Source organism: Bos mutus, chromosome 14 (genome assembly GCF_027580195.1).
Source record: "Bos mutus isolate GX-2022 chromosome 14, NWIPB_WYAK_1.1, whole genome shotgun sequence".
Taxonomy (NCBI): Eukaryota; Metazoa; Chordata; class Mammalia; order Artiodactyla; family Bovidae; genus Bos; species Bos mutus.
Genome location: NC_091630.1, coordinates 34,953,029 through 34,973,870, shown reverse-complemented (window position 1 = coordinate 34,973,870; position 20,842 = coordinate 34,953,029). Strand labels below are relative to the sequence as shown.

At 41.7% G+C, this 20,842-nt stretch overlaps 1 protein-coding gene across 1 annotated transcript in view; it reads right to left on the bottom strand.

Moving 5' to 3' along the window:
- Nucleotides 1–4,426: 4,426 nt before the first annotated feature.
- The window catches only part of SLC30A8 (solute carrier family 30 member 8), a 39,866-nt gene continuing 23,450 nt past the window's right edge, over nucleotides 4,427–20,842 (bottom strand). The window contains 6 exon segments of the mRNA XM_005897265.2: nucleotides 4,427–4,572; nucleotides 5,858–5,919; nucleotides 5,921–5,992; nucleotides 11,041–11,144; nucleotides 13,504–13,654; nucleotides 17,970–18,120. Of these exon segments, the coding sequence (XP_005897327.1) occupies nucleotides 4,427–4,572; nucleotides 5,858–5,919; nucleotides 5,921–5,992; nucleotides 11,041–11,144; nucleotides 13,504–13,654; nucleotides 17,970–18,120 (686 nt within the window).

The following is a 20,842-nucleotide window of genomic DNA, read 5'->3' as shown; positions in this document are numbered from 1 at the left end:
TCTGGGCCCTAACCTCACCACAGAGCCCTAGATAAATCTGGACCGGATACTGGATAACAGTGAAGCACAGTAAGGATGGAGGGTGGCAGTGGCGTTGGCTTGATGTTAGTATTCTGCAGAATAAAGCCTGTTGCTTTGAAAGACATGAAAGATCATTAATGTTTCAGTAGCCAGAGAAAATACCATGCCACAAAGTAAGGAATTCTACTGCACTATTGCAGTCAGTTCAATGGCTTGGAGTTCTGACCATGCCAGGGAGGGGGGCAGAGAGAGAGGGGGAGACCTTGGGCACTGATGCCTGGCACATGAAATCCCCTGGTGGTACTGCTCTTTCATCTCAAATCCTTAAAAACCCCACTTCAGGTTGTCTTGACTTTAACACAAAAACATCTACCATCCAGAATTTTCAATCAAGTTGACTAAAGATGGAGAATTTCAGGGAAAGAGCAGAAATGGCTGGGAGCCCGAGGCGCTGCCTTTGGTTAACATACAAGTCCATCTCCCTTGGGGTGACCTGGCATTCGATGTATTTGTGACATAGAATTGAATATTAACACAATTTCAGAGAAAAGCAGAGCAGACAGTGCCCCTAGAACTTGGGTGCTTGCCAGGTCGTCTATCCGTTAGAGCTCCATCCTGTACAAAGTATGGAAAAGCAAAACCACACAGCAGTCCTTGAGATGGGAGACTGAGTTGGCGTGAACCATTCCTCCTGTTTCGAGAGCCAGCTGAGGCAGAAGCCACTAGGAACCCCAGCACCTCTCGTTCCGGTTGCCTAAGCTTGTTTCCTGAGGTGGGGGGCATGCCTGGCCGTCTCCACGGAGCAGGGCGAGCCCTCAGCAGAATGCTAAGTAGGTCTTTCGGCGGTGTGGATTGATTTGCAGAGATGGCACACGTGTGACCTCCTCAGTCAAAGTCAATGTTTGCTTGGCCCTCAGAATTTCAGAAAAACACAAACGTAAATAAAAAATAATGACAAGGCCCCAGAGTCATTGCCTTAGCAATTATTAATGCCTGCCAGGTTTCCAGCACCCTGCTAGACGCTGACAATGTCAGAAAAATCATCAAAGGCAGAACTCCTGTTCTCCTCAATGTTAATAATGATAAAGTACCAAAAATTACATTTTTAAACATCACAGAGTTGATCGTTTTCTTTGCCACATATATTCTGCTTTTCAAATTAAAAACCAGCAGGAAAACACAAGCATGATTTACACGTAGCTTTCTCTGTCTAGAAGACCTTTTTCTTCATCTGCCTGGAGAAACTTCCTATATCATTCAAACTCCAGTGTGGCTGTCAGCTTAATGACGTGAAGTCTCAGTCGCCAAGCCCACAATCCTCACCACTCGGTGTTCCTTCCTACCCCGTCCACATGGTTGCAACTTTAGATATCATTGTAGGTTCCTGGCTGTGTGTCTGAATCCCCCACTTAGTGACTTCATTTAGCTGAGGCTCTTCTAGACTCTGTTCTTTAGAATCATCTCTGGGTATGTTAAAACATACAGAAGTTCAAGTTCCAAACCAGACCCATTGAGGCCTGCACATCTTTACTTTATGATATTCTCTACAGGTGAAAGACACACAGAGAATAATAGCAGAATACAAATCAAAGTTCCACATCCTTAAAATCTGAAGCAGGACCCAGTAACCCAGTGAAGTGCCTCCTGGTTCAGAACATACTGCTCCAGCTGGAAGCTGAAGTGAGACTTCCCTTTCCTTTCTACTGTTTGAATCTGAATCTTGAAACCAGCACATTCAGTTCTCCCTGGGCAAAGACGGAGTGGGCTGGGGAGGAGAGATGGATGGCCAGATTTGCACAGAAGGCCTTGGCCTGACTCACCTACTCAGCTTTCTGCTCAGAGGGGTTGGAAAAGGAAAAAAAAAGAAAGGAGAGAAGCGTGACTGGCCTGGAACAAGGAGACACTTTTGTCTGGGTTTATCTACCAAAAAAGCAAGGAGAGAAAAAATGAGATTGTGTGTCCATGGCAGTAGACACAGGAACCCTGTCTAGGAGAAAACCACAGCCCAGAAAATGTTCTCGCCTCAGACGAGTCATGTTAAATGCTCCTGTCCCCTTGTTGGAGAGTCTGGAACGTGCACAGAAGTGGACCTGGCATGTAAGGAGCAGCTTCAGATTACTTCCTCTTATCCCACTGACTTCTGGTCCAAAGGCACTTTTAGCGGTGCCTAAAGTGCCACTTCTGAGTCATCCTGAGTGCCAAGACCTCCATGCCCCATTTTCCTTGTTAGTCTGTGTGTGTGTGTGTGCTGGAGAGTGCTTGCAGTAATTAGTGGGTAGAGCCCAGGGTTGCTGCTCAACCTCCTATGATGCACAAGAATAACTTTCTGCCATTGTGTTGTAACAGTCCATCCACAACAAAGAATGATCCAACCCCAAAAGATGATTCCACTACGGTTGAGAAACTCTGGATTGAGAAGAATATCTATGGAGCACTCAATTTTTACCACACAAAGAACCTTGCTCTTTACATTTTTATCCCACATAGTTCTAACAGAAACCCACTGATGAAAATGTGATTCCCATTCTCAGATGAGGAATCTGAAGCTCAGAGAAATGGAATGGCAGTGGAAGGTCACAAATCTGGAAGGCAGCGGAAGGGACTGACCAGATTTCTCATTCCTTCTAACGTTCATTCCTTACCACAGAGTCCCCTGTTTCCACCGCCTCGCTCCTCTGTCCCTTTCATGTCCCACGTCACTGGCATGACTCAGGGTCTCCGGGGTCGATGTTGGCCCACAACCACTTCCAGTCCTTTAGGCTTCCTCTTTCTTTAGCAGACTCCTGCGTGGACACAGTACTAGTGCCTCCTAAGACAGGATGTATTACAGAAGCACCTGCCAGGCCTTTACTGTTAAACACAGCAGTTTGTTCATCTCATTCCTCTGAGGAACATAGGCTCCTCTTTTGCAGGCACTTCTGAAATAATGGCTGATTGTCAATGCAGATTACTTGATCAAAAAGAAACAGCCCCCTACCCAAAATAAAGCAAAAGTGTTCAAAGAGAGAGCATAGATGGGATTTTGGTCAAAATAGATCTGGTTTCAGCTACTTTCTTACTTGTACTTGCTTGTTTGTCCTGTCTTTTTTAACACTCTTTTAGCCATGCCATGTGGCATGTGGGATCTTAGTTCCCTGGCCAGGGATTGAACCCTTGCCTCCTACATTGGGAGCACAAAGTCTTAACCACTGGAACACCAGGAAAGTCCCTCTCCAGTTTCTGGTCCTTCATATTCTTTAACTCACTCTTTACTTGGTACATTCTAGCCACAAGGACCTTTCCCAGTTCCTCAAATGAACCCTCTTCTTTCTTCAGGGTGTCCCCTCATTCTCTTGCTTCTTCTGGAATGTGCTTCCTTCTACAGTGCATTTGGCTTTCACTTACCTCTTAGATGCCGTTTCTTAGAGACACCCTCCATTGACCTCCCCAACCTCAATCAGCCCCTCTTCTTTCATATCCCTTGCTGCTATTAGTAGTATATTCTTGGTGGTGTTTATTAGTATAATGACTATCTCCTCCCAAAGGGGAAAGACTTCTGTGAGGGCAAAGAGCATGTCAGCTTGGTTTACCAATGCTCTGCCCATAGTCTGTGTTGAAAAAGATGTTTAAATGAAAGAATAAATGACATTGGTCGATTCACTTAACCTTTATGGCTTTATCTATACAATGATGGTATTAATTTCAAATTTTTAAAAGTCATTAGAATGAAATATGGAGAAGGAAATGGCAGCCCACTCCAGTGTTCTTGCCTGGAGAATCCCAGGGACGGGGGAACCTGGTGGGCTGCTGTCTATGGGGTTGCACAGAGTTGGACACAACTGAAGAGACTTAGCAGAATGAAATAAGGGGACATATCTAAAGAGCCATGCATGCATACTTGTGTGCTCAGTCATGTTCGGCTCTTGCAATCCCATGGACTATAGCCTGCCAAGCTCTTCTGCCCATGGGATTCTTTAGGCAAGAATACTGGAGCTCCAGATTTGCTTTTACCCCTGACTCGGCTCTCCTTACTTTTGCTTTTCATGTTTTGGGAAAATTTTTGTGACTCTTTCCTTGCCACTGATTCCTGGTAAGAATCCTTCCTGAGTTCAGCTTTGCCCGTTCAGCCTGGGGACGCGTTACTGAAGGGAGGTGAACTTTCTATTACCTGTGGTTACAAATAGCTGTTATTTCAGCCCCAGGCAGGAATAATCTATACATACATTTCTAGAATGAACACAGCTACCGATGAATGGAGAATCCAATTGACTGATGAATCTAAGCACGTTTTCATTTATGGTGGATGGAGCTACAGTGTGCATCGTACTGTATCATGAGTTTCTCAGACTTCTTCTGTTGGTTTCTTAGAAACTGTGGAGCAGCACACAGTGGCCTGTCAAACTTGGGGAGCTGGCAGAGCAACTGGCTAGTCCTGAGGGTCTTCGCATAAAAGACAGGCAGGATCCTGGTCGGCTAGCAGCTCCATCTGAATGGTGAGTGAGTGCACAGGAAAGCGACTGCTGAGGACTTTCTCAATTTCTCTCTGAACCACCTGGCTCTCCCGGCTGGCTGCTGTTGATAAAGAACTGAGAGAGATTGGCACTGATTGCACACACACAGGCAACGGCTCATCTCCGGCTTCAAGTACTTTGTCTCTGCTGCTGGGGTAGGGCACAGGCAGTGCACTTGAAAGGAGCCATGATGGGTCTGACAATCAGCTACACTTATACAGACACAGCTGCAAAGCGCCCTGTCACTATGGGAACTTCCTGCCCACAGTCCTCTCTGGGGTCTGGCATCCCTAGGGGCTGAGTGTGACAGAGGAGATAAGCCATGAAAAAGCCAAGTCAGAACTATTGTTTCTTATACAGCCCTGCTCACTGGCTCCCTGGGTTCTCTGAGTTTTCACCCTTATATATAATCACAATTTATCTCAAGGATGGTGACAAGAGCCAGGAAACATTTAGAGCAGCAGCCTTCTCTGCTGTCTTTTTCTCCTTTCCCTAAAGGTATCAGGAGGCTGTGAAGTTCCCTCCATAGTAACCTGAGTGTTTACTCGATCCTTCCATTTGCAGTGAAATATTGGTGTAGGGGAGGCTGTAAATTCCCTGCAGCCAGACCCAAGCCTCTCAGCTGAGATGAGGATGTCTGAGAAAGCACAGTCCTCCAATGACTCTTCCTGTATCCTGCCTCTAAGTAACTTCATGAGTTATTTCTCAGCAGCCTAATATATCATTCTTGGTCTGAGCTGTCTCCCGAGCCATTGCCCATTTTCTCAGCCCTAGGATGTATCATGAGCAAAATCACCTTCTCCTTGACAAAGTAGTTTTTTAGGGTAAACCTCACATCCCAAGGGTTATCTCACATGGTTACAGAATTGCTAACCATCCAGTAATGGAACCACCATTAATTCTGACTAGTATATCTTTTACCTTTTTGGAATCTTAAGGATGGGACCTGTGTCTCCTTCACCTTTCTCTCTTTGATGCTAGGGTAAAACATCTCACACACTAAAGATAATCAGTGAAGGTTTCTTGTTAAATTCACCCCACTCCTTTAACCAATAGGACATCGAGTCAAACAGAATTTAAGGCCTTGAAGCTTGGTGGCTTTTTATCCTTTTATTCTACTCTCTAAAGCTCTACCTTCGACCTCCAGGGTGGTCATAAGTAGCACTGTTGCCATGATGACATTGGCATGGGGAAGGGGGTTTCAAAGGCCCTTGGTCACACAAAACACATTACAATTGTTTTGGCATGCAACAGACACTCAGGGCTGCTCCACCAAGAGGAGGGAAATTACAGACGTTATAGGATATGACTGAATTTTTGTCCAGGATGTTTACAAACTCACTGACCTGCAGCAGCGTGAACAGAGAGAATCACTTGGTTCATTGTTAGCAACCAGACATGCAAACTGCACAGACGCCACCCCATCCGCTGCTGAGATGAGCTCTTTCACGCCATTGTAGCTCAGGTGCGTTGGCACACCCGCGAAGAGGAGAGAACCGGAGGCCGGGGTTAGTAGGTTATCTCATGAAATATGGCTCAGTGCAAAGATTAATTGGGGCTGCAAAGTCCTTACTAAAATACTACCTTGCCCTCTCCATCTATGGTTTCTTTTTTTAAATGTTTACAAAAGCAGATTCACCTGTTTCAAAGGATTTGCCATCAGCCACAGGTTCACAAAGAGCATTTGCAGATTTTACTCTGCAACCATCAAGACAGTCATCACCCTTCACTTCCAGAGTGTATTATTTCCCCCAATTACATTTGTAATTATCTGGAAAGCAAAGTGAAATCCCGTGGGATTTGGTATTGAATAATCTTGGGTTGGCATTCTGACTACAACTATTGTGAATTTGACCCAGCACTTGGAACTAATCCTCAGAATATTTGTAGCAAAATAGGTATAATAAAAGCAATATATAGTTAACAGAGTCCTTTGGGGACTCTGAAAACATCTCAGAAAACATCTGTCTTTTGTAAACTCTAATGCTATACAATTGTTAGTTATCCAACCAGTCCCTTAGCGAACTATGATAATAGGAGATCCTAATGTTATAATACCATCTCATTATTCTGTCTGTAGAATTTCTATGATTTTAAGTACATTAGTAAGGGTTTACTATTCAATGACTCTCATCATTGTTTCTAGAGGAATGGTGTGGAACATGCATGAAGGTGGGGAGTTTGGCAGCCAGTCAGCTATGTTTTGGGGCTGAAGGAACTGGAGTATCTCTACCTGGATATGGGAAGGTGAAGGGAAGTAGAATTACCGTTTTCAAACATTGCAAGGATTGTCACAGAGATGATAGGATTTGAAAATATAAGGGCATTTGCTTTGGCTGGCTACAGAGAGAAAAACCAAGTCAATGGTTGGTTAAAATCATAAAAGGTATCAGGTTGATATAAGAATTTTTTGAAAATCAACTCAATTAGCACCACAGTGGTAAAGCCATTTGATGCTATAGGCAAATCTCTGTCAACTAAAGATGATCCAAATAGGATTCTGTAGGAAAATTTTCTAAGGATGAACATTTTTTAGCTGCCACTTCAATTATATACATACAACATAAACACCTGGTGTGTTGGTTGTAAATAAATATGCCTTGGCTCCATCAAAATTCTCCTAAAGAAAACATCTTCTGGATGAGGCTCTGAAATCTATATGCTTTCAGAGTGGCTCTTGACCTTGGATGTGCATTAGTGTCACCAGAGATTTAAGAAATCCCAATGACCAGGTTACACCCAAGACCAATTAAATCAGATTTTCTGGGGATAAGACCAGCATCAGCATTTTCTTAACTCATTTGTTGATTCTAACAGAGCCAAAGTAGAGAACCATTGCAGGAGTATTTACAAGCTACTGGGCACCACTGCTTGGAAGTGGTTCTCAAGCTTGCCTACATGTTAAAAAAAAAAAAACATCAAAGCCAGCTTCTATTAAATCTGTCAAAATCTGTCAAGATCTATCAAGATCTATCAAGAGATCTATCAAGATCTCTGGGTCTAGGGCCTGGGCATAAGTATTTTTCAAAAGCTTCTTGGATGATTGTAATGAGCTGCCAGTTTAGAACCACTTTCTTAAAGGGAATAGGGAATCCTTAACCCTCCTTTTTCAGGGTTTAAGAACCTTGCTCATAGGGATTCCCTCCTTGGAGCTAACTTAAAATTCAGTACAGTTTGAGTTTAGTTTTATCCCATTTTATATCTTTTCATAGAACAAACAGCTGGTCAACATGATTTTTTACTCTATGAGCGCCACAAAGCTCGGAGTACTAGAAACAAAGAAATTCTTATCTCAGATTAGCCATAGAATGTGCATATAGTCATGGGTGAAAATGTTACACAATAATAAAATAATTAATAATATTAGCACCTTTATTGAGAACCTACTATAGGCCAAGGTTTGCACTAAGCACTTTCTAGTAATGATCTTATTTAATAGTTATAAAACTTTAAGATCTAATCAGTGTTAGAACTGTTTGACTGGAGAAGAAATTGGGAGTCAGAAGGGTTAAGAAGAATTTGTAAGGCCACATGGGTAAGTGGGATGCCAGACTCTAAGATCCCTCCTCTGGGTGTGAAGTGTTATGTAAACACTAGACCCCAGGTATTGTAACCCAAAGGTGACAATTATGCCTAATGTGTCATCCCTGGAGAGTTTCCTTTGACCTTCTGCTGTCATTCATCTGGGACCCTTGAGATTAAGTCAAGATCCCACTCCTCTTTTTCTCTTGCCTCCTTTTATCACTTTGCTTTTATGGAGAATGCAAGTCTGCTCCTATTTATTTTCCTCTATGAAATAATACTGACAAGCAAGAGGACAGGTTCCCGTGGACCTCAGTGTTCATCACATCCTAGAAACCTTTTTCTTTCTGATGGAGAGCCTGCAAAAATATTAATGCATCCAGAAAAATACCAAAATTAGTGTTCAAAAAAATAATTACCCAGGCTAATAGGTATATGAAAAATCACTCACTAGGTTTCATAATTAAAGATTCACATATATAATCAATAAGGTATAATATAATCACCTATCAGATTAGAGGAGAATCAACAGTTTGATAATATCCAGTGACGGTGAGGTTGGGAAGAAATTAGCACTCTCATACACTGTTGGTGGGAAAAAAAACTGATATGGTCTCTTTGGTATAAATGACAGTATCTATCAAATTTTAAAAGGTCCATAACTTCTCAAACAGCAATACATGTCTAGCAATTATTCCACAGATATAAGTGCTAAGAATATAATTGAAGCATTATTTGTAATGTCCATCAATAAGCAAGTGGATGCTAACAATAGAATACTTTGTACCCATGAAAAAGAAAGAGGTTATCTATGTATTTACTAATATGGAAAGATTTCTAGTTGAAAAAAACAAGGTGCAGAACAAAATACGTGTATAATCTTGTTTGTATGAAAAAAAGACATATACACATACACTACACACACACACACACACACACACACACTCATGTATATAGACACACACATGTATACACATATTTAGGGTTTCCCTGGTGGCTTGGTGGTAAATAATCTGCCTGTCAAGCAGGAGACATAGGTTCAATCCCTAGGTCGGAAAGATCCCCTGGAGATGGAAATGGTAACCCACTCCTGTACTCTTGCTGGGGATGGGGTTGCAAAAGAGTCAGACACAACTTAGTGACTAAGTAGCAACAGCATACACACGTGTATGTGTGTGTGTGTGTGTTTTATTACATATACATATATGTGTAAATGCATAGATATTTTTGGAAAGATATATGTCACCTTTTACCATAGTAGTAGATATTAGGCTTGAAGAATAAGATTGAGAATTTAAAGGTGAAAAAATGGGGAGAAGTCTTATCATTTTATGCCTTTCCATTTACACATATATGTGTATGTATGCCTTTCCATATATATGTATATATGGGTTTACCTTGTAGCTCAGCTCATAAAGAATCCACTTGCAATGCAGGAGACCCTAATTCAACTCCTGGGTTAGGAAGATCCCCTGGAGAACAGATAGGCTACCCACTCCAGTATTCTTGGGCTTCCCTGGTGGCTTAGACAGTAAAGAATTGGCCTGCCATGCGGGAGACCTGGGTTTGATGACTGGGTTGGGAAGATCCTCTGGAGGAGGACATGGAAACCCTCTTCAGTGTTCTTGCCTAGAGAATTCCATGGACAGAGGAGCCTGGGAGGCTGCAGTCCATGGGGTTGCAAAGAGTCAGATATGACTGGGCGACTAAGCACACAGCACACACACACACACATATATATTTAAATTTTATCAAGTACAAGTATTATTTTATGCTAACCTAATTTGAAAACCTAATTTAAAAATAAGTATATTCCATGTAGGAGTTACCTGCCTATCTGATAGGACTTTCAATAATTAGCTACACTTTTCCTTACATAAAAAAAGATAATCATGAAAGAAGAGCTGTACTGAGAGAGGACACTGAATATAGTCATCCTAAATTGTGTATGCATTTGTCTCTTTTCGATAGCTTCTGTAAAAGCAGCAACAGCTGCGGCTCGGCACTCAGCCCCCAGGACAGGAGGTGGAATCATCCGGGACCTAAACAAATACACTGTCCCCTGCCAAGCGAGGGCGTTCACTTGTCACACAAGGACTTTCGATCCATTTCCTGTTTCACTGTGGTCAGCACCATCACCTACCAATGATTACAGTGCCGGCCGAGAACAGAAGCCTTCATGTGTCCTCTGCAGTGAAAGCTAAGCTAGGCAAGGAGGAACTGTTGCAAAGGCAGCTGCCCTCTGAGACTGTGTCCACCTTCTATCACAGTGTGCTGGACAGAAGAGAGCAGCTCAGCCAACATCTGGGTGTTTTTGATCATCTGAATGTTTGATAGGGTGCAAACCTCTAGCTGTGATTGGATTTTCCAAGGACCCCTCCCCGTGCCCTCGTGGAGGAACCCCTAAAGTGGTATGAAAACACTTGTCCAGTGGTTCTCATAGTACAGTCCCCAAGGCAGTAGCATCAACATCTTGTTAAAATTTGGATTTCTCAGGCCCCCTGCCATCCAGGTCTACTGTCTCAGGAACTGTCCGGTGGGCCTCACAGTCTGTTTTAACAGACCCTCCAAGTGGTTCTGATGCCACTAATGTCTGAGAACTGCTGGCCTAGTCTAACAAGCATTTTACTTTTTCAGTATCATAGTAGTTATAATGCTGCCCAAGAGACAGAGTTACACAATCTTTCTTAGGTAATTTCCATATATTCAGGAATAAACGTATAATTTTGCTGTTTCTGCCTCACTGTCTCTAGTATCTGTACATATTGCTTTTATACTGTGCCATATGATATGATAGTTGCTAGAGAAGAAATAGAAGCCAATTCTTTTTTGTTTATTCCCATATGAATAAAACTCATAGTACTTGGATTCATAAAAATTCCTTCTCAGTTTACATTTTCCTTATAATGCAGGCTCACAGTGAGCATGCCTTGAGGTCATTTCCTTTTGTGGTTATAGGGAAGAGAAAACACACATGCTGGAAATAATACGAAAATCACTCCTACCTTCCATGAGTAAGATGGAGAAGTCCTTTAAGAGAGTGACGGTGCTGGCCAAAACCAGGCCAGAGAAGACGAATGTGCAGATCGGGTCTGCCATCTTATACTCTGGCTAGAAAAAAAAAAAAGGAATTTCAGTTCATTGAATCCAGGCCTCCCCTGCAGAGAGTCTGATTGATAAAATAAGTAAAGCCCCACGCTTCCTTCCTTTCCTGTCACCCATTCACTCTCCTGACACTTAACATCCCAATCAGAGACAAGACTTCCTAAAGACATAATTCTTCTTCTAAGCTTTCAACTCTCGATGACTAAAGAAAGGGACACCATAGGACATGTTCTCCCTACACTTTAAGAGGTAAGGAGAGGGATTTTCCCAGTGGTGCAGTGGTAAAGAAGCTACCTTCCAGTGTTGGGGACTAAGGTTTGATCCCCGGTCAGGTAACTAAGATCCCACATGCCATGGAGCAACTAAGCCCACACAGTCCAACTACAGAAAGCCTGCTCACTGCAATGAAAAGCCAGTGCTGCCAAATTTTTTAAATGAATTTATTTATTTTAATTGGAGGCTAATTACTTTGCAATATTGTGGTGATTTTTGCCATACATCAACATGAATCAGCCTCAGGTATACATGTGTCCCCCCTTCCTGAACCTTCCTCCCACCTCCTTCCCCACCCATCCCTCTGGGTTGTCCCAGTGCACTGACTTTGAGTGCCCTGCTTCATGCATCGAACTTGCACTCTGTTTTACATGTGGTTATGTACATGTTTCAGTGCTATTCTTTCAGATCAGGAAAAGCCAGTGCTGCTAATTTTTTTTTTTTAAATGAGGATGAAAAAGAAGAGGAGAGATATCCTTGAGTGCTCCCTCAAAAGGCCTTATTTAATGTCTCTCAAATTAATAGAAGTAGAGAGGATGGATGAAAATATGCACACATGGGCACAGCATTCAGTGACTTTTCAGCCTTAATTATGATAAGAAAGGAAATCATCTGCTCAGAGGTTGCATATGACTAAGGTATAGCCAGAGCTTGGTCTTGGCAGATGGGGTCAGTTTATATCTTTCTCTCTTAAGTATGTTGCAGACTCAAGGTAGGCATCTTTGATACAGTCCAAAAAGTATACACTGAGGCCTCATTCTCACGCCCTCTCACCACTGGAGCCCTTGGCCTCAGGGTGAAACATTTGCTATTCTGCCCTTGATGAAGTTCTGTGCCACAGAAAACTCTGTGCCCCATTACTTCTAAGAAACTCGGCCAGGGGTTCTTGATAAGAGTACTTTCAAACTCTACTTACCTGTACAACTTGAAGAATTTTGCCTTAAGCTTAAAGCTTTCAGTGAGACTTCCTCAGTTGAATTCAGACATGTCTTTGTAATTTTTGTTTACATGTTTTAGTTTTTTAGTAAAACAATAGAGTCCCTGTGAAATGGACAGTCATGATGCAAATGGACAGAGATAAATGCCCCTCTCCTCCATTACCCGCCTGCCTGTACCTCTGGCCTCACCCACCTCTTCTAGTTCTTGTTATTACCAAACAGAGAGCTATAGTGAATATTTGCTTAGGGTCAGAGGCTCACCCAGATCTACTCCAGGTTTCCATTAACACAGTTCTTTTGGGAAAGAAGTTCTCTCCCTCCCACTGTGGAAGAGTCAGTCAACGGCTCTACCCTCCCCAGCCAAGCAACAGATACAAGACCCAATCTACGTCAATCAGGTTCCATTTCCCGGAAACATGAATTTTCAGCAGAGTGACAAGAAGAGGAAAAAAAATTAGCTGAATCACATTCATTTCAGGCTTCCCAAGTGGCTCAGTAGTAAAGAATTCTCCTGCAAATGCAGGAGATGTGGATTTGATCCCTGGGTTGGAAAGATCCACTGGAGGAGGAAATGGCAACCCACTCTAGAAAATCCTGGAAAATCCTATGGACTGAGGAGCCTGGTGGGCTACAGTTCATAGAGTTGCAAAGAGTTGGACACCACTGAGTGACTGAGCATGCACACACATGTACATTCATTTCAGCATGGTGCCTGGGATAGAAGTTGGATAGTTTCTGACATTTGAATACCAAAAGTTTCCCTTATTTCTACCTTGCTTTCTTAGAGGAGTACCTCTAATAAATTTCAATCAGTGAATCTATGTTTTGCTTAAGTGAGCTAGAGACCTTTTCTGTTGCTTATAACCTAAGAACCCTAAGTTTTTCATGGTCCTGTTGCTGTCCACCTTAACCCCAGGACAAAAGAACTGCTTTCTTAAAAGACTGGCAGCTGTATAGTTAAAGACATAGCTCTTATGAATTTGGAAAATCTAAGGTTTCAAGCTTCGAATGTTTTGTTTGTTTACACCTTGTAAAGTAATTTGTGTAGGCAAATCGGCAGTCCACCCCCATTTAAAGTAATAATGGGGGGCCAGATCATGTACCACCTAATCTATAAAGTCACTGGAACAGTGAGTTGACTCCGATATACTCACCTTAAAGTAGATAATAAGCGCGCTGGTTAACACACCGATGCTCTGAAATAGATCTCCAAGGGTATGTACAAAAGCAGCTCTGACACTGGCATTGGCTTGCACTTCTTTGTGATTGTGGGCAGGGCATTTCTGGTGTAAAATCACACTTAGTCTGAAAGAAAAAACAATGTTCTTGGCACACGTGAGATTAACCCTTAAAAATCTTTGCAGTATCATGTTGACAACAGCCTGTGTTATCCAAAATGGCAATGGATTGAAACATTGCTGCTTTATAATGGACTATTTTGGAGAAATTTTGAACACAGGAGTATCACAGAATTTAAACATTTTCACACAAGGACAGACATTGAAGATTCACATCAGTTTTCTCTTTCTAATTAATGCTGTGCTGTGCTTAGTTGCTCAGTCATGTCCGACTCTTTGTGACCCCATGGACTGTAGCCCGCCAGACTCCTCTGTCCATGGGGATTCTCCAGATAAGAATACTGGAGTGGGTTGCCATGTCCTCCTGGAGATCTTTCCAACCCAAGGATCGAACCCAGGTCTCACACATTGCAGGCAGATTCTTTACCATTTGAGCCAGGGAAGCCCAGGAATACTGGAGTAGGTAGCCTATCCCTTCTCCAGAGATCTTCTGACCCAGGAATCAAACCGGGGTCTACTGCATTGCAGGCAGATTCTTTACCAGCTGAGCTACCAGGGAAGCCCAGTTAATGCTACTGTGTTTCATTTTAAAACTAGAGAGTTACATCTGTTAGGTAAATGCCAAGTATTTAACAATGAGGTGGGGAAATATCATTTATCAAGTGTCTACGGAGCTAGACTTAAAGCTGAGCTTTGGTGGGAGCTTAATTAAATGTGCTGGTTTCAAAGGCAAAAAGCAGCAGAAAGCAATACAACAAAATAAGCAGTGAATTTCATCAAGGTTGAATTTTTTAAACTTTTATTTTACTAGATTTTATTCATTTCCACTAGAACTTGAAATGTGAATCACTCCCTAATGGCCAATGATGAGAGTAATGTGCTTGTGTAAATATGTAGCTATTTATCAAAACTGCAATATATTCATGTATATAAATGTTTTATGTTTGTATAACATATTGCAAAATTTAACGTCTCTAATCCAATTCCAAGAGATTAGTGGTAGGCTCTCTAAATTACGTACCCAATTCTGTTTATCTACAACTTTAGGAGTAATATCTCTTACGTCTTGCCTAGAAACACTTTCTGAGCATTTTGGAACAAAGGTGTAAAAAAATAATTTTTCAGTGCCACATACCCCAGTCTGTTTGCAGGTAAAGTGTCTATTAAATTCAGGCCATCGTCACAAAGCAGAGTGACTTCTATTCATCAAGATTTGACCATTACATAATCTAAAAGGTTTTATATTGTTAGTGTTTGAGCAGAAATTCACCTTCTATTAGAAGCTACCATTTAAAGTTCTTCAGACAGCCGTGTACACCTGGCATTTTCTAGGCCTGCCATGTATGCTCATTCCATTGTCATTCATTCTTTTACTCATTTTATATTAAAAAAAACTTATTTAGGGATTTTATATGCCAGGCACTGTTAAGTACTTGGAGCATAATGGTGTAAACAGACATGGCCCCTCCCCATTATAACTTTAAGTATGATGGAGATGGCGGAGATTCTAAAAAGACACACATAAATGGAAAATTCTAATTATACTAAGCCTATTAAGAACTGGTGCTACAGATAGTACAACAAGGGAGTCTGATTTAGTTAGACAGACAAAGCAATTGAGTTGGGTTTGAAAGGTTATACTAGAGTTAAATGGGCTAGGAGAGGAGGAAATGTTTCAGGCAGAGAAAACTTAGCCTTAAGGTTCTATCAATAACCTTCATCCTAGAATCCCTTAGCAACTTCTGTTAGAACTTTCTGCCCTGATTTTGGGCTCCCAAGGAATAGATGTATTCCCAAATTATGGTTCAGATATCTCTGTAGTCAGACAATGCAGCATCCAGCACTTAAAATCTGTAATCCCAGTTCTCTAAGTAAACGTTTTAGTCACTCAGTATGTTTATCCATAAAAATTACCTCCTTGTGCAGGGAAGTCCGTGCTTTTCAATTCCCTGGTCTTTGCAAGTATGAAAATCACCTGCAATGTTAGGCTCAGAGTTTGAAAGCAGTCGCAGTAAAAAGAAGATGTGGATGGTATCTGTTCAGAAAGTCAGCCTCAGTCATAAGGTGCCAGATTTATGTGGTGGTTAACTGGTGCATCTTCATCTTGAGGCAGCATGGACCGCCTATATGACGACTCTTGGGAAATTATTAATATTTTTATTGTTACTGCTGTCCTGGGGACGTATTGTTCTGCTTATGCAAAGATGATGACAGTCAGCAGGACATGTGGCCTGGCTTATTTGTCTCCTAGGACACGATTGAAGCGACTTAGCAGCAGCAGCAGCAGCAGCAGCAGGAGTGATAGACTTGTATTGATCTCCATACGTTTTCTCCCACTGCCAATGTGAAATGCATTTTCAAGTTAACTGGGTGGAATTAGGGATCTCATCAGTGACAGCAGATCAGATACCACTCTTCTGATTGTTAATCTTAAAGATTTTGAGCAAGGGTCCCAAACTAAGAAGGAAGGAACTGAAGCAGGTACAAGGTCAGGATATGAGAGTACCTACAGGAACTTATTCAAAGTATGCATGCTCAGGTTGTCCTCTAATTCCAGGGACTCCTTTAATACCCTCTCTTAAAAAAAAAATCTGTTTTAAATGCCACTCTACTCTCACTGTCTTCTTCACTTTTATGCGTGAACCTACCTGATTGCATATATTATGTTACATTGCAAGACAGTTGATACATAGATGGAATCTGGGTTTCCTGTTGCTGCCATAACAAGTTACCACAAAGCCTTTGTGGCTTAGAACAACATAAATGTATTATCTTATAGTTCTGGAGGTCAGAACGTGGGCAGGACTGCATTCCTTCTGGAGGTTCCAGGGGGAATTCATTGTCTTACCTTTTCCAGCCTCTAGAGGTCACTTATGTTCATTGACTTCAGGCTCTTTCCTCCATCTTCAGAGTCAGCAATACATCATCTTCTCTCCCCTCTGACCTATGCTTCCCTCTTGTAAGGATTTTTGTGGTTATGTTGGGCCTGTCTGGATAAACCAGGATAATCTGCCTGTCTCAAGATCCATCCTTAACTTAACCACATTTGCAAAGTTTCTCTTACCATGTAAATTGACATATTCAGGAGTTCCAAGGGTTAGAATGTGGAAACCCCTGAGGGGTCGTTATTGTGTCTACCATAGATGGTAGGTAGGTAGGTAGGTAGATAGATAGATAACAGAGTTTTAAGTAAGGTTACCCCAAATCAGACTATCAAATAGGAAAGATAAAATCAACCAAAAAGGGTCGAAGTCCTGGCCTCAACTCCCCATTGTCATGAGTAATCAAACAGGTCATCTAGGAAGACCACACCAATATGGCGATGATCAGATGTCCTATGAGAATGATTCAAGACTGCCTGGATAAGAGAATGGACCAATAGATGGAAACTAAAGAGAGAATTTAGCTAACACAGTTTAAGGAAGAATTTTCATGCAGTCATAATGATGCAAAAATAAGATAGATTACTCTTGAGAGAAATAAATTCCCTGTTATTCTGTTAAAATATATATAAAACTAATGACCATTTGGGCTTCCCTGGTGGCTCAGAGGTTAAAGTGTCTGCCTGCAATGCAGGAGACCTGCTTTCAATCCCTTGGTTGGGAAGATCCCCTGGAGAAGGAAATGGCAATCCACTCCAGTACTCTTGCCTGGAGAATCTCATGGATGGAGGAGCCTGGTGAGCTACAGTCCATGGGGTCTCAAAGAGTCAGACATGACTGAGCAACTTCACTCTTCACTCAATGACCATTTTATGGGGATATTGCAAAAGGGAATTCAAAAGTAGAAAGGGGCTGAAGTAAACAAATTTATGATCCTTTCCAACCCAGGTCTCTGGGAACCCATAATGTGTTCATGTAACAAAAACAGGAGAGGGGTAAGTCACATCCCACGTGGAACTCTCACACTGTTTATGTGAGACAGTAGAATGGCTAGAAGCTCAATTCTGGGTTTGGTGGATCTACTTTCAAATCCCCCTCTGCACTACCTCATTGGCAATTTATTTAACCTTACTGAGCTTCAATTTCCTAATCTGTAAAGTATTTGTGTTGTGAACATTGAGCTTGACAATGTAGATCAAAATATCTTAGCAGTCTCTGGCACACAGGAAGCATTCAAGATGGTAGCTTTAGAAGAGGATATTAAAATGCATGTTAATTAGCACAAGCAGCCTGATCTTCGGTCGTAGAGCCATTTGACCACTCTGTCAGGTCTCTACCATCCTCACTAGTGTAGGGATTAGAAACAAGCAATAACAACAACAAAATCCCCACAAATCTCTGTCCTGACAAGCTTCATGGGCAGAGTGCGGGGCTACTTACATAGTGTTGGCTGCCACTGCACAGCTTGAAACGATGATCATCAGAGTCGCCTGGATCTGGTAATTGGGGTACAGCAGGCGTTCACATGCCAGGGACACCAGCACACCTGTCACCACCCAGATGCATAGGATGGATAGCAGGGCCCAGGGATCTCTAGGGATACAAGCACAGAGACACCCATGCACAAAGAATCTGCAAACCACCTTAATCTCCCCAAGACTCAAAGGACATTAATGCTCCACCTCCCCACCAAAGAAAAGAGGCCTCACAGTACTTCACTTAGTCATTTACAAAGCAGAAGTGTGGATGAATTTTAGTACTAAGATGAGACACTTTCTTGTTGCATTCATAAAATACTAGTTCATTATGCTCCATATTACTAAGTAATTTTCAGCAAAATTTTAAAGCATATTAATTGCTGCCTGCCCTTGCTGTTTTCCTGAGAGATTTTAATTTAAACAGGTGCTAAAATGATTGAAAGTTATTAAGAGATGAAATAATGAGACACAAAGGGTAAAATGTGTTTAGAAACTCTTAATTCTGCCATAAAACATTTACAACTTGCCAGCGCTGTAAAATAGTAGAAAGGGAAGGTTTCAGAGGCTTAATGAAAATGAGTTTCATTTGCCAACCCAACATACTATAAATACAGAGGCAAACTCCAAGGTATGTCAACTCTCTAACTGCATTTTATGGGCAAGAGTAAGGAAGAAAAGTATCAGAATAGAGGCATTCGCATGACTATTTAAAGATAAGACAGTGTTCAAGTTTTCCACTGAGCAAAGCATGCTTGCTTACTTAGAAGCTCCTTAAGCCTCACCTTGATCTTTCACTCAACCTTTTCGATCAGTTCTAAAACCCTACAAGGCTCTAGAAAAACTCTGTGAGTCAGTGGTCAGGCACATCCCATAATTTTGACCCTCCCCCCTTCTAAGTAGAGCAATGTAACATTTCATTTCCCAGACTTCAGTTATTTACATACACAATTTATGATTTTTGCTATATCCACATGCCCCCTGTCTCATTGGCCACTTAGCACTCTATTCTTTTATTGAGGTATGGTTGATGGACAAAGTTATATAAATTTCAGGTGTATGAGATAGTGATTCAGAATTTTTTAAAGTTTTATTCCACTTACAGTTATTGCAAAATGTTGGGTAGATTCCCTGTGCTGTATAATATAACCTTGTAGCTTATTTACTTTATGTATAACAGCTTGTACCTCTTAATCTCCTATCCCTATCATGCTCCTCCTCCTTCCCTCTCCCCTACTTTGTTTTGTTTTTTAGATTCCACGTATAAGTGGTATCATATAGTATTTTTCATTCTCTGTCTGGTTTATTTCACTTAGTAGAATGTCCTCCTTGTCCATCCATGTTGATGCAAATAGCAAATTTCTGCTTTTGTTATGGCTGAGTAGTATTCCACTGTGTGTGTGTGTGTGTGCGCGCGTGTGCACGCCCATCTTATCTTTATCACCTCATCTGTTGATGGACACTTTAGGTTACTTCTATATCGTGGAAATTAAAATATTGTTGCTATGAACATTGGGTGCATGTATTAACATTATCTTTACCTAAACTCACTTTTTATACTTACCTTCTTCCTAAACAAAGTTATCCATGAAATTATATGTTTGATGTACTAGTTGATTTTCACCTATATGTCTGTGGCTGCTGCTGCTAAGTCACTTCAGTCGTGTCTGATGCTGTGCGACCCCATAGACCACAGCCCACCAGGCTCCCCCGTCCCTGGGATTCTCCAGGCAAGAACACTGGAGTGGGTTGCCATTTCCTTCTCCAATGCAAGAATGTGAAAAGTGAAAGTGAAGTCGCTAAGTCTTGTCTGACTCTTAGCAACCCCATGGATTGCAGCCCACCAGGCTTCTCCATCCATGGGATTTTTCCAGGCAAGAGTACTGGAGTGGGGTGCCATTAAGTGCTGCCTAATATGGTAGCCATCGATCCAATGTGGCTGTTTAAATTTAAAGTAAAATAAATATCCAGGTTTTCACTAGCACTAGCCACATTTAAATTGCTCCATGGCCATAGTGTACTATCTATTGTACAACATTTCTCTTGAAACAGAGAGTTCTGTTGAGCAGCCCTGGCCTTCTGGAGTGTCAATTCTCACTGACCTCCATGGCCAGGAGGAGAAAGTTCAAGCAGCAATCTAAATTCTGAGTCCTCCCTGTGTTTACAAAACAGTTTTGACCAGTGGTATCAGAAAGGGTAAAATACAGGTAAAAATTTATGAGGATCAATGATGGGTACTCAGTCAAAGGTACATGTTTGCCAAATGTAGCCCTATTAGGGACTGAAAAGCATCTTTAACTCACAATGTCACCAAGTCCTTTTATTGATGTTTATTTCCTCAATTCTCCCTCTCCCTCTCTTTCTCTGAATGTTAAAGGAAAGACAGTGCAAAACACCTCTGATGATAAATTGTTTGGCATGAAATTGTTGTTATTGTTCAGTCAAGCCAAATCATGTCCAACTCTTCGCAACCCCATGGACTGCAGCATGCCAGGCTTTTCTGTCCCTCACCATCTCCCGGAGTTTGCTCAACTTCATGTCCATTGCTCAGAAATGGCACTCAACCATCTCATCTCATGAAATTAGAACTTTCTATCGTTCTAAGCGTGAAAAACCACAGTTCATAATCGTCAGGCTACAACCTGTGATCTGCGTCTAGTGACACCTTTTAGTGAAGGCTGTCTGTGTTAGCATGTTGGCCAAAGCTCTGCCCTCAGGTCTCTTTCACGTTGATCTTCTCAACTGGTGTGAAAATATGGAGTTGTAACTCTTAGTATAAATGATTTTTACATTCATCCAGAAGCTCCTCTTATTCCTCTGACATAAGAAATAATACAA